The 13,540-nt window shown below is 40.1% G+C and overlaps 1 protein-coding gene across 1 annotated transcript; it reads left to right on the forward strand.

Annotated features, from left to right (window-relative positions):
• The first annotated feature begins 2,793 nt into the window (after positions 1-2,793).
• Positions 2,794-10,158, forward strand: rchy1 (ring finger and CHY zinc finger domain containing 1). The gene is made up of 9 exons (XM_079687723.1): positions 2,794-2,945; positions 4,233-4,352; positions 4,884-4,999; positions 5,144-5,222; positions 5,442-5,486; positions 5,568-5,626; positions 5,856-5,885; positions 7,307-7,427; positions 8,925-10,158. Exons 1-9 carry the CDS (start codon positions 2,865-2,867, stop codon positions 9,192-9,194), a joined length of 921 nt encoding a protein of 306 aa, XP_079543849.1. The 5' UTR covers positions 2,794-2,864; the 3' UTR covers positions 9,195-10,158.
• Positions 10,159-13,540: the final 3,382 nt, after the last annotated feature.

Consider the following 13,540-nt stretch of genomic DNA (forward strand, 5'->3'; position numbering starts at 1 on the left):
ACTAAGGACCAAGATTTTTCATTGTCTCCAAATATACTTCCCCCCCCCCCCTGCTCTGCTGATATTCTTGTATGCGACTGCTACATAAACTCCTCCCCCTCTCCGCTCCACCTCCCAGTAACAACGTCCACTCAGACTCTCTCTACTCAGGACCTGAGGCCATTCAGTGAATCTGTCTGGGTGACAGATTAATAAAGTTGTTCTATATATCATCATTTGTATTTTCAATTTCCCTAAATGTGTTATTGATAATTAATACTTTTTTATTATATTTTTCAACTTTTTACCACTTTTAACATCCTCATTGTTGTTGTTTGTCAAACACAAGTCTAAATATCCGACTACACTTTCATCACGTTTCCTAAAATCTGTGTTTTATTCGTTTCAATGGTGCTAATGATGGACCTATCCAAATACAACAGAAATGCAACACCACTACTGTCTTCATATGAGCGTCTGAAAATGTAATCTGATTAAATGTCATTATTTTTTTCAATAAATCTATCCGAGGACAACACAGTAGTAAAACAAGATCTTCGTAAAATTCTGTATTTTATTGGGTGTTTGTATTCATTAATACAAGTTAATTATTAATGAAGGAAAACGCCAAGACCAGGAACATATCTCCATAGCAACAAGACATTTTCTCTGCTGTTTTTAGAGATTTAGCTCATTGAAACGCCCGATCAGTGTTTCATTTTTAATCTGGAAGGTAGACTTCTGTTCTTTTCAATGAAGTCTGAGCGCTTTGATTACAGCGAGGTGTCTGAGGGCTGGGTAAGATATTTACACTATGTAACACTTGCACATATTGGCTAGCGCTCATACACAGTTGTACGTGATAAACTAAGGGGCGGTGTTGAGATATAACATACAGACATGTGTAGTGTATGACATCCATGTATTACTGTGTCCCATATTGTCTAAGTAAGTAAGTAGCTGCGACTACTAACTGTGTTCATTGGTTAGCGTTGTAGTTGTACCACATGATTGATGATGTCACTACCTGGGGTATAAAGCAGTTAGAAGTCACGCCCCTTCTCTCTCTGTCCTCAAGCCTCTTGAGATGTGCACCCATGGGCGTCATTTCCACTGGGGACAGGGGGGACATGTCCCCCCAACTTTTCAAAATCCCATTTGTGTCCCCCCCACTTTTCAAATGTTTTTTTTTTTTTTTTTACGCAAGTGGTCATCGTCACGGAGGAGCGCCTGTGTGTGTGTGTGGCAGGAGCGCATTTTGTGTGTGAGAGAGAGAGAGACAGAGAGAGAGAGAGAGAGAGAGAGGGAGAGGGAGAGGGAGAGAGAGAGAGAGAGAGAGAGTTACGGGGGTTGTTGTTAGCATCTGGTGCTAGCTCGGAGATTAGATTAGAAGCTGTTTCAACAATAAGGAGAGGGAGAGTCCTCTCCTGTCGGATTTAGAGGCTGAGATAACATCAGCTCAGGGAGGTAAAGGACTGAGTGATTGTAAACTTTAGTTATCTCAGTGGGTCTCAAACGGTTTGGTCGAAAAAAATATTTCCATCTATTTAATATAGTTGTTCAAAATAAGTTCAAAAGTAATTCCAATGTCAGTAAAAAATTTAAAACACAGTTTGAAAGGGAAGTGATTAGTCAAATATGCATAAATAAAAAGAAAGAATGCAGACTAGGTAAGATAAAGATAGGAGAGAGGAGTATATCAATGATGTGTTATTGGTTGTGAGAATATTCTAATGGTTTTTGGAGTATTGAAATATATACAGGTCTGTTTCATATGAGTGTTGAGAGCTGTATCCATAAATCTCTTAATTTGTGCACCAGATTGATGCCTTTAACTTCAATTTAAAGAAACAAATCTTACCGGGGGTGCATGCCTCCGGACCCCCCTATAGGATGTGAGGTCCTCACAAATAAAACAGGTTCATGGATAGATAAGTTTGCACACTCATTATACACACTACACATTTTTCTTGGATTAGTTAACACCATAGTCCCTAATATATATTTGTAGAAAGGCAGGAAATGGAATTAAATCGAGAACAATGTTTCATTGCGGAGGACCCCCCGTTTTGTGTGCCCCCCACTTCTCAAACCAAAGTTACACCCTTGTGTGCACCTATAATAAATAACGCTGTGATGAATGGCTAAACTTGAACTGCTGAGATTATTCACCTTTCTGCCAGGTAGGCCATCCAGTTATTTTAGCCGGGCCGGCTAAAATTATTGGTCGTGCTTTTTACAGTACTACGTCTTCCACAGATGACATTTTTTTATGGATTTTTTGTCAAAGCACTTAAGATATCCATTGCTATCAGGATGTTAAGAGCATTCCATGGAATATAACAAAAAGTGTATCTCGAGCCGGTTTCTCAAACGTAGCTAGGCTACCTACCCCACCTTTAAAGGAATAAATGCAGGAATATAGCCTATTGATGTGTTCATGTTCATTGGTACGCTGGTAGACCATCACACTCACACGACAACACAGACTAAGACACTGTGCAATTACAACAACGTGCAATAGTGTAGAAAAATAACAAAGACTACGACATCACTGTTGTAAAATTACACCAAATATGTAAACAATTCATTGCGAATGTTACCTGTAAATTGAAATAACCTTTTTAATTCTAAATACGATGTGCATGTCCTTTATCTAATAGTGTTTTATTTGTTGTCTCTATCTTCACTTTTGCTCTATCAATGTACATTTCCCCTCTGTTGGACAAATGAAGGAATTCTGATGCTGATTTCTTTTCCACCCTCCCACTCCATAGGGGGCAATAATGCAACCCGTAATAGAAATCAAAGAAGAAGAAATCCAACCCCTGCTTCCAACGCCGTTAAAAAAAATCAACGAAGAAGAAGAAGCCTCGTCAACATACATGCACCAAAGCCACAATTTGTGTGAAAATATGGCTTCCCCTGTCGGCTGTGAGCATTATGTGCGCAGCTGCCTATTAAAAGTGAGTTAACTATTTAAATATATATTCTATACTAGCCCTACTTTTATGATGGAGGCATATTTAGTGTTTGAAACGACATAACAAATGGTAGCTAACCGAGCTAACGCTAGCCGGTAAAACCCCAACGGAAATTAACGACAAATATGTTTTACTTTTTGTATTTATTTGCTGCATAAGCGAGGTAAACTATAAAAAATAGAGTTTAGTGAGTATTTGATTACACAGTTTATCTGTAAGTGAGCTTTTCTGTTATTTTCTGGTATTTAAAACGTAAAATAAAGAGTTTCATTTCATTCTCGATAAGTCAGTGGTGGAACAAGTTATTATTTCCTATAAAACGATTGTTATTTTCCAGTGGTGTAAAGTAACTAGGTAGATTTAGTTAACCATATCCTATTATCTTTACTCTGGCTCTCTCCATGCTGACGTATAATTAGTGTTAGCAGATGTTAAACCTGTTCCTCACAAATTATCTTACTTAGCTATACAGTAAGACACACAAAACACACAGTATAATAATTATGCCAAAGATCTAATATAATATAAGTTCCCCCCATGATCCAAATGTGTCATGAAGTCATTTACTGAAAGAATACCATTAGGAATGTGTGTACATAAAATGTTTCTTTTCTAAAGCTGTTATATTAATTAAATCCAAATGTTGAGATGTAAGTGTCGAGTTGCAACAACAATTTACTAAACTTACGCTAATTTGTACTTTTACTCCACTAGATGTATTTAATACCTTTAGTTACTTCACAGATGTGGATGAATGATGTGAAATATAATCAAGTCTTAAATCAGACTTTACAATACAATACAATACAACTTTATTTATAAAGCACTTTAAACCTCCAGACCAAAGTGCTGTACAGGCAAATAAATAAGACAAAGCATACAAAAAAGTAACACAGCTCAACTCACACACCATAAAACAACTACAAGTAAAAACAAAAAACAATTTAAATGCAAAAAAGCAACGCTCTAAAGATGTTGAAATGCCAAATGTTAAAACGCTAACGAGAAGAGGTGGGTTTTAAGAAGCGATTTAAAAGAAGGCAGTGTGGAGGCCTGTCTGATCTCCAGGGGCAGAGACTTTAGTTCCACCTGGAGTAAATTCACAAGCTACCCTGCAGTATACAAAGTGACCAAGGCTAACCTGTGACATCACTATGACTGACACAGCCACGCTCACCTGTAATGTTTTGTGTGTTGTAATGTTATATTGTATTGTATATGTTGTATTGTTATATAATGTAATATATTCTGCTGTTTCTCTGCCTTCAGGCTCCTTGCTGTGGTAAACTGTACGTGTGCCGGCTGTGCCACGATGCGGAGGAGAACCACGAGATGGATCGCTTCAAAGTCAGAGAGGTGCAGTGCTCTGAGTGTGAGACCGTGCAGGAGGTAACAGGACAACTGCAGACCATGTATACAAAAATAATTACATAATGGGTCTTTCAGCACTTCTACTGTTGTATGCCTTAAATTGCTATATCATCTTTTTAAAATAAATAACCAATCCCACTATCCATCTATCTATATATCCATCCTTCTATCTCTCTATCCATCTATCTATCTCTCTCTCTCTATCTATCTATCTATCTATCTATCTATCTATCTATCCATCTTTCTATCTCTCTCTCTATCCATCTATCTATCTATCTATCTCTCTCTCTATCTATCTCTCTCTCTATCTATCTATCTATCTATTTATCATCCCCAAAATTGTATCTCATGCATCTTCTATCCACCGCTGGGAAAGTCGGCATTCTCTCAACTTCTCTTTAAATGGCTCTTGGTTTAGCATAATGCTTTTTTACTTATATTTGCAGGTTGACATAACTGCTAGAATATGACCCAAAAACAGTTTTTGTTTACTCTGAACATGGTTATTGTCATGAGAATACTAACAGTCCAAACACCTGTCTATTTCAGGCGCAGCAGACGTGCCAGCAGTGTAACGTGAACTTCGGGGAATATTACTGTGACATCTGCCACCTGTTCGACAAGAACAAGAAGCAGTACCACTGTCAGCCCTGTGGGATATGCCGGTGACTAAGACAAGAGTTTAAAGTCATAGAATCAAAGCAAAAGATCCTTATGTGTTTGATGTGACACAGTGCACATTTCAATGTGTTCTCAAATGTGCCATACTGCTGTATTATTCATAACGCTCTCTGTGTCGCTCCTCACAGGATCGGACCCAGAGAGAAGTATTTCCACTGCGAGAAATGCAATCTGTGTTTAGCTCAGGACCTGCGGGGAAACCACAAGGTGATTATTAACCTGCTACAGACAGACAGACAGACAGACAGACAGACAGACAGACAGACAGACAGACAGACAGACAGACAGACAGACAGACAGACAGACAGACAGACAGACAGACAGACAGACAGACAGACAGACAGACAGACAGACAGACAGACAGACAGACAGACAGACATTATTTATCCTCACTGCTGTCATTCAGACTCATCTTTTCTGTTTCAGTGTGTTGAAAATGTCTCCAGGCAGAACTGCCCCGTGTGTATGGAGGTAATAAAGCATGATGTCACAGTATGGCAAGTTACGCAATCCATTACTTTCCTGATATGATTTATTTGTTTGTATTTACAGGATATTCACACGTCCAGAATTGGAGCTCACGTTCTTCCGTGCGGCCATCTTCTACACAAGTAGGACTCATTATTCTCTAAACACAAGTATCTCAGTGTATGGGGGGGGGATAATGCACATTTAACTGTTTCAATATGTCCCAATTCCTATCGCACTACAAGATACATCCTTGAATGTGGGACCGGCACCTGAAGCTGTTGCAATGATGATATCATGTTGGTGATTATTGTTCAAAATGTGTAATGACATAAATGTAATAATTATTGTCTTTGTTTACCTTCTCTGCAGAACCTGCTTCGATGACATGGTCAGAACAGGGTGAGTCCTGTAAATAATGTTTCCTTTTTTTAGGATTAAACGCTTCTCGTCCCTCTGACAACCGACCAATCACATTCTCCTAAACCTCAAACTATACGCTGCTTCTGATAAACATATCATATAGAAACACGGGAGTTGTCTGGCTGAAATACAATGAAGTAAATTACACTCCAGTTTAAATAAGTCAGCTATATTACCAAAATCACATCATACATTGTTGGCGTGAATGTCGATATGTTTGAGCTGTAATTAATGTGCAAGAATAACAATAGATATCTTCTTTTGTCTTCTCATGGAAGCATTGCACATGTGTTTATTGAAAAAAGAAAATTATGTTTCTACTCACGGTTTTTTCCTTCAAACTAAAATGTGTGTGCTTCCAAAATATATCTTTCTGTCCTCCAAATGTCCCGTTGCTTGCCCACGAATGAGAGCCGGATATTTATATATATATATATATATATATATATATATATATATGCCATATACATCGTTTATCTTCTTTTAAAGCTCACCTATTATGCAAAATCCACTTGTTCACGTCTTTTATACATCAACATGTGTCCCCTCTTCTTCATGTCTCCTCTCCATCAACATGTGTCCCCTCTTCTTCATGTCTCTTCTACATCACCATGTGTCCCCTCTTCTTCATGTCTCTTCTACATCACCATGTGTCCCCTCTTCTTCATGTCTCTTCTACATCACCATGTGTCCCCTCTTCTTCATGTCTCTTCTACATCAACATGTGTCCCCTCTTCTTCATGTCTCTTCTACATCAACATGTGTCCCCTCTTCTCCATGTCTCTTCTACATCAACATGTGTCCCCTCTTCTCCATGTCTCTTCTACATCAACATGTGTCCCCTCTTCTTCATGTCTCTTCTACATCAACATGTGTCCCCTCTTCTTCATGTCTCTTCTACAACAACATGTGTCCCCTCTGTGGAAAGAGACTCTGAAAGTTTCAGGAACAAAGATTCTCTCTCTTTTTGATCCATTTCTATAAAAACCTGTCTGAAAATGAGCTGATCAGATTTTGGCCACTTGATGTCATAACAATGTTTTGTCTTGTGTAACCATTAGCCAATCAGCAACTAAGGTAACCCCCCCCCCCCCCCCCCCTTATCACCTGAAACTCCTCCTTGAGCACCTAACCAAATGTCTCTCAGAGGGGCGTGGGGAGGGGCTCCTTATTTTCATCTAAAGTAACAGACAGAGAATCAGCACTTTGGAAACAGGGCTGAAACAGAGGGGATTATGGGTAATGCGGCAATGATCTGTTTGGTGTTTCAGCCAATCAGAGACAGGTTCTGTATATATCTGAGACCTGTGATATATTAATGAAAAAAAGTAGAATAGGGGACCTTTAAACTCCTCCTCTTCTCCTCTTCCACTAATGCCCCCCCCCATCTCTCCCTGCAGAGCGTACCGCTGCCCCCTCTGTATGCACTCTGCCTGCAGCATGGAGTATCACTGGAAGCAGATCGATAAAGAGATCTCTCTCTCCCCGATGCCCACCGAGTACCAGGGCGCTACTGTCAAAGTAAGACCTCAATAATGCACATATAGTTACGATTATTGTTTGCTTTCCTTTCTTTATTTACTAAGTTAGCTTACCCTTTATTATTGCATGCCTTTTTGACCTGCTATGCTACTTGTGCTGTCACGGTACGACACGATAATACTTTATTGGTCAGATCTAGGGTTGCATTTCGTTGACTTTATTACGATACCGATACCGCTGAACGATACGATACATATTGTGATACTTTCATGTTGCATAAGGGAAACATTGAATCATCCCGCAATTACTCCCATGAAGCGCTTGATGATATAGTTAACATGTCAAATGAATATTAAATTAAATTGTGGGACTCGGACCTTTTAGTACTCAACAAACAATGAAAAACACGTTATCTATGAAGAAAACAGATTCTGCACATCTTGTCAATGCAAAAAGAAAATAGCATCATGTATAATCAATATTCAACCTGAGATTCGACTGACCAGAGAACACATAACGGATCATGAGATCTCGGCATTGCACATAAAACAAATGGCATCATTAAAATCAACAATTGCCTGATGAAAGAAAACAAATCCCATCACAGTTCAGTTTCAACCATAGACTGTATATATAGAGGTTTCAACTGAACACTCTCTCGCTTGGCACGCTGCTTGAGACAGCATTGGTTGGAGGTTGGAGGTGTTGCCGCCTTTCCCAGAAATAAACTTCTTGCAGTGGTTACAGACCCCGCCATTCAGACTGGCAGTGGTTACAGACCCCACCATTCAGACTGGCAGTGGTTACGGACCCCACCATTCAGACTGGCAGTGCTTACAGACCCCGCCACTCAGACTGGCAGTGGTTACAGACCCCACCATTCAGACTGGCAGTGGTTACAGACCCCGCCACTCAGACTGGCAGTGGTTACAGACCCCACCATTCAGACTGGCAGTGGTTACAGACCCCGCCACTCAGACTGGCAGTGCTTACAGAACCCACCATTCAGACTGGCAGTCATATGCAGCCACACTTTAGATTTTCTAAATGAGGCCAACACTCTACAGAGACTCGTTTGCGGAGTTTCACGATGAAATTGACATCGTAATTTCGACGGTTTGGGCGCCAGTTTAAGGATATTACGCCTCGCTTTTATAAAAAAAATAACAAAGTATCGAAAACCGGATCTGATTTCGGTGCCAGTAACCGGCATTTCGGTTATACCGGGTACCTGTATGCACCCCTAGTCAGATCAAGTCTGAAATCACAGCAGCTCCATGTGTAACATCAACAGACAAACATCAACAGACAATACATGAAAAACAAACATTTAACATAACAGCACAATCAGTGAGAGAAAACCTGCTCAGAGAGCCTTCAGCGTGCATTTGATCTGGGATCAGCTCTGTGTTTACTGAGAGGATTGACTGGAGCACAAAGGATGCTTCAGTCTGACTTTATTGAATCACTGTGCATTTCCCCTCTGCAGGACTAACAAAGGAACTCTGACTCTGGTTCTGTGTTTGCTCCGTACAGATCTTATGTAACGACTGCCAGACTCACTGCACGGTGCCTTTCCACGTGCTGGGGATGAAGTGCACCGGCTGTGGATCCTACAACACGGCGCAGGACGGGGGGCTCATCCAGCAGCAGCAGGGGGGGGAACAGCAGCAGCAGCAGGGGGAGGAACAGGAAGAGGAGGAACAGCAGCAAGAGGAGGAAGAGGAGGAACAGCAGCAAGAGGAGGAAGAGCAGGAGGACATTGAGACAGACACAGAGCCGGAGCAGCCTCCCACTCCTCATTAACACTGAATCACACTGAAGGACATTTATACTTTAAACTGAACTCAAAGATTGTAAAAACCATATTTTTCTGAACCCGCAGAGCAAGAACATATCCCAGCATGCACTTGGGGAGATGAAGGGTGTCAAGACTAGCGTTGCCAGTCAAATATTAAGAGGAAGACTATTTGCAGAATTACATCATCAAGGCAGGTCGTTTTTACTTTAATGGCAAGTACACTACTTCAAATGAACACAAGTCCTTTGTGAGTGACACAAGTAAAAGCTTCAGGCCTCAATTAGATTCAATAAAAACAGAATATATTTGTCAGCAAACTGAAATACATGTAGGGCTTTCTGGCATGCTGTCAACATGAAATGTAAGCGCTGTTTTGATTTAAAAACACTTCAAGTTTTGCTTATAGGGAATTCTGTTCACCAGAGAGGTTTACATGTGTCTGACTTCAACAGATTCTTCCATGTATGGAGGGGGAACATGACGATAGGTTAATTACTCGTGGTGTGTTCAGGGTCGGTGTATTGTTTCCTGATAAAGGGATATTTCTGATGTTTTGAAGTTGGGTTGTGTGAGGTACTTATCATCAGTTGTCAGTGTATTGACTAGAAAAACACAAAGGAAAATACTGCAGTGAACAAAGACAGAAGCAGGACTTACTTTAGCTGCATGCAACAAATCAAAATCAGTGTAATTGTACGTTAAACTTAGAGTATTATCACAGCTGTACCCAGCCTCATACACCTCGCTGTAATCAAAGCGCTCAGACTTCATAGAAAAGAACAGGAGTCTTACCTTCCAGATTAAAAATGAATCACTGATCGGGTGTTTCAATGAGCTAACTCTCTAAAGCCAGCAGAGAAAATGTCTTGTTGCTATGGAGATATGTTCCTGGTGTTGCCTTTTTCCTTCATTAATCATTAACTTGTATTAATTAATACAAACACCCAATTAAATACAGAATTTTACGAAGATCTTGTTTTACTACTGTGTTGTCCTCGGAAAGATATATTGAAAAAGATAATGACATTTAATTATTACATTTTCAGACGCTCATATGAACACGTGTGGTTTTATTTTTCTGTTTTTGGATAGGTCCCTCATTAGCACCATTTATAACGAATCAACATTTTAGGAAATGTGATAAATGTGGAGTCGGATATTAAAGGTGGGGTAGGTAATTCACTTCAGAAACACTTCTTGTTATATTCCATGGAATGCTCTTAACATCCCGATAGCAATGAATATCTTAAGTGCTTTGACAATAAATCCATAAAAAAATGTCATCTGTGGAAGCCGTGGCGCTGTAAAAAGCACAACCAATCAACAAACTTATCTCGTGCCCTCATTGGTCACGTGCGCATTCGCGTGTGTTGGAGGAGGGGCTCTGTAAGGAAGTCTGAAGGAAGGGGCAGGTTTTTTTCGGCTGTGTATTTTCAAATTCTAGCGCACTGGAGCTGGTTTCTCCATTCTTACCTACCCTACCTTTAAGACTTGTTTGACAAACAACACAAATTCGGATGGTAAAAAGTTGAAAAATAAAACAAGTCCTAATGATCAACTACACAAATAGGGGAATAGAAAATGAGGATATAACAAAAAAACGTTATTAATCTATGTTTGACTACCAATTGACGAACGGGATGATGTTTAAAGTGCTCAAAAGTTACAAATAAAAGTCATAATTTTGGAATCAATTAAAGAGGACATATATAGTTTTCAGGTTCATATTTAGTGCAAAAGCACAGGATAAGGATTTCTATATAAAAGCACCCCCCCCCCACACACACACACACACACAATACTACTAGTAGGCCTACGTACATTAAAAACGACTTACTGTACATCCAACTATTAAATCAATCAGCTATTTCAGGACATTGAGGCTATACATGTACAGTGGAGGAAACAAGTATTCAACCCCCTTCAGATTCTGTAAGTTTACCAACTTATTTTACAACTAAAAGCTCTTTTCAAATGAAGAGGAGGTTGTAACCGAGGCTCTGTGTAGGTCAGAGTCTGAGCGCTGCTCCTCCTCCTGGAATGAGGTTATGGCAAAAAAGGATCCGTCTTGTGTAAATATGACGTCACGTTCTCGTTGTAACTCTCGTTGTAATCGTAGCGTCTCGGAAACACATCGACAGCAGTAACTAACATGATGCAACATACACATTAATGCAGCAGCAATATTAATAGAGAAACATCAGACATAATAGTAAAACACTGCAAGGGAACATTTTATTGCACCAGGAGCTATCTTGGGACTTTTACTGCCACAACGTTGACTTGCCTCACGGACAGGATTGCTTTTCATTTTGCTCCTACCTGTACAATGACATTAATAGAACAGTCTCCACAACTCAACTTTATTAACACTCAGAATTAAATTAATTGTATAAAAACTGATATAATGGAAAAAAATAGTGACAATTTTGAAAACAAATGCAAAGGAAAGATTCTATAAATATAACAAATGACTTGAGTATATATATATTGGCATACATTTATTATCTGCAGTGTTTTGTTATGTGTGGTATCTCCCAACCTTGGCCTTGTTAAAATGTTTCTGGATAGATTTTTACCTTTTATCTTAAAGTACATTTATTCAAGTACTTTATTTAATTACAATTGCCATACTCTTTTACAGTAAAAGTCCTACATTCAAAATGTTACTCAAGTAAAAGTAGAAGTACTCAGATCTGGTACTTGAGTAAAAGTAGAAGTACTCAGAATTGTACTTGAATTCAGTATTTGAGTAAATGTACTTAGTTACTTTACACCGCTGCTGTTGGCTCAGTAAGGATTCCCAAAGACCTCGTTTTTTTTCTGCAGGCGAAAACACCTTTAGGCTTTAATATTTTCAGCGGGATTACTTCATGTTTACAGTTTATACAGAAACTACAAAAAGAACATTCTACAGAAAAAGTCACAAAGGCATAATTTTTGACACCATTTCAAAATAAAACATGGAACCACGAGGAGCTGTTAATGCGACATTTATTAAAAAAAAAAAAAGTTGGGAGAATCAAGGCATGAGGAAGAGGAGGAAGAGGAAGAGGAAGAAATTCAGATGTCATTTAAAGTTGAACTCAAAAGAAACTGTTAAACAGCAACAGTTATACACAACCATTTACACAACCTGTACAAATATTCCCGAAAAATGTGCAATTTTTAAATTCAAAATAACTTCAATAGGCTTCTATGTAAAAGTGCAAATCCTTACGCGTGGGAGAGTAACAGAAGGGGTGCTTTGTGGCTGGATATAGGGAGTTAAACATGTAAGGCATCACAAACACATGGAAGTATGCTACTACCAAGCCAGTATCCTCACGATTGAGAAACGGCCACAGCCAGCTCCACTCTGTATTTCCTGGTTCCTCCCCTTCAGATCCACATGAGGAGGAGGGGTGTAACCAGTGGTTAATTTGAGCCGGATCCTGTTCATTTTGGCCACCCTGTGTTCCGGCACCGATTTGGGCAGATCCGGTACCTCTCACAAAAAATAAAAATAAAAAATGGTTCAAATGAAATAAAATATGCAGATATTAATTTACAGAAAAAATCCCAAGAATTTTATGTCGTTTATTAAGATTAAGATTTGAAAGAGTCGGAGATCTGTGTTGACGCACAAAAAAGCTGGACCAACGGACAAACGTCTTTCACTTTTGAAATTCGCCACATGAGGAGCACGTCGCAGAGAGGAAGAAACGGTGATTCAATGCAAGCATGTCAAAAAGACAGTTAAATTTACTGTCTTTCTTCAAAAAGAAGGAAGAGGTAATAGACACTTCAAAACGAGTCAGAAAAGCCTCCACAAGCAGCGACGAGGGCAGCTGCAGCGGTCATGTTGATGGTCAAAACCAGGAGGAGGTTAGCGCCGCAACAGCTAGCCAGCTAGCTAACCGACAGCTAGCCAAGCCCGGGCAGCGGGTCAGGTTCACCGCCAGCCGGAACAGGAGCCATCTACCGTCAGCCAGGTGGACCACCAACAACAAAGGGTGGGTACCCTGGCATCAACTAGCCCGGTACAACAGCCGGAGCAAGAGGCGAGCGGAACCGCGACATCAGCTGGCTTACAGCAGGAAGATTCAGTAGGAGAGGAGAGCGCATTGAGCGTAGAAGAGTGTGGGACGTCCAGCGACAGGTCAGTTTTTTCTAACTGTGGCCAAGAACTTGGAGGACCGTATGTTATCTCAAGGAGGCCGGATGCCAGATAAAACTGGATATAACAAGTTCATTGAGGAGTTGAAGGTGCTTTACGCACAATACTGGCCCGAGGACGCAGGTGCGCTGTATGGAGAGACTGAGGTCGAGTCACTGTGTCAGCGCTTCAACATTGCCAACCCGCGCGCAG

The sequence above is a fragment of the Notothenia rossii genome, assembly GCF_949606895.1.
Source record: "Notothenia rossii genome assembly, chromosome: 6".
Classification (NCBI taxonomy): Eukaryota; Metazoa; Chordata; class Actinopteri; order Perciformes; family Nototheniidae; genus Notothenia; species Notothenia rossii.

What these genes read in the sequence shown, in the direction of transcription:
- rchy1 (XM_079687723.1), top strand. Translation starts at nt 2,865, where the DNA reads ATGCACCAAAGCCACAATTTGTGTGAAAATATGGCTTCCCCTGTCGGC. An exon ending in TGCGCAGCTGCCTATTAAAA is followed by an intron (nt 2,946 to 4,232) that starts GTGAGTTAACTA and finishes CTCTGCCTTCAG; the next exon opens with GCTCCTTGCTGTGGTAAACT. An exon ending in ACCAGGGCGCTACTGTCAAA is followed by an intron (nt 7,428 to 8,924) that starts GTAAGACCTCAA and finishes TGCTCCGTACAG; the next exon opens with ATCTTATGTAACGACTGCCA.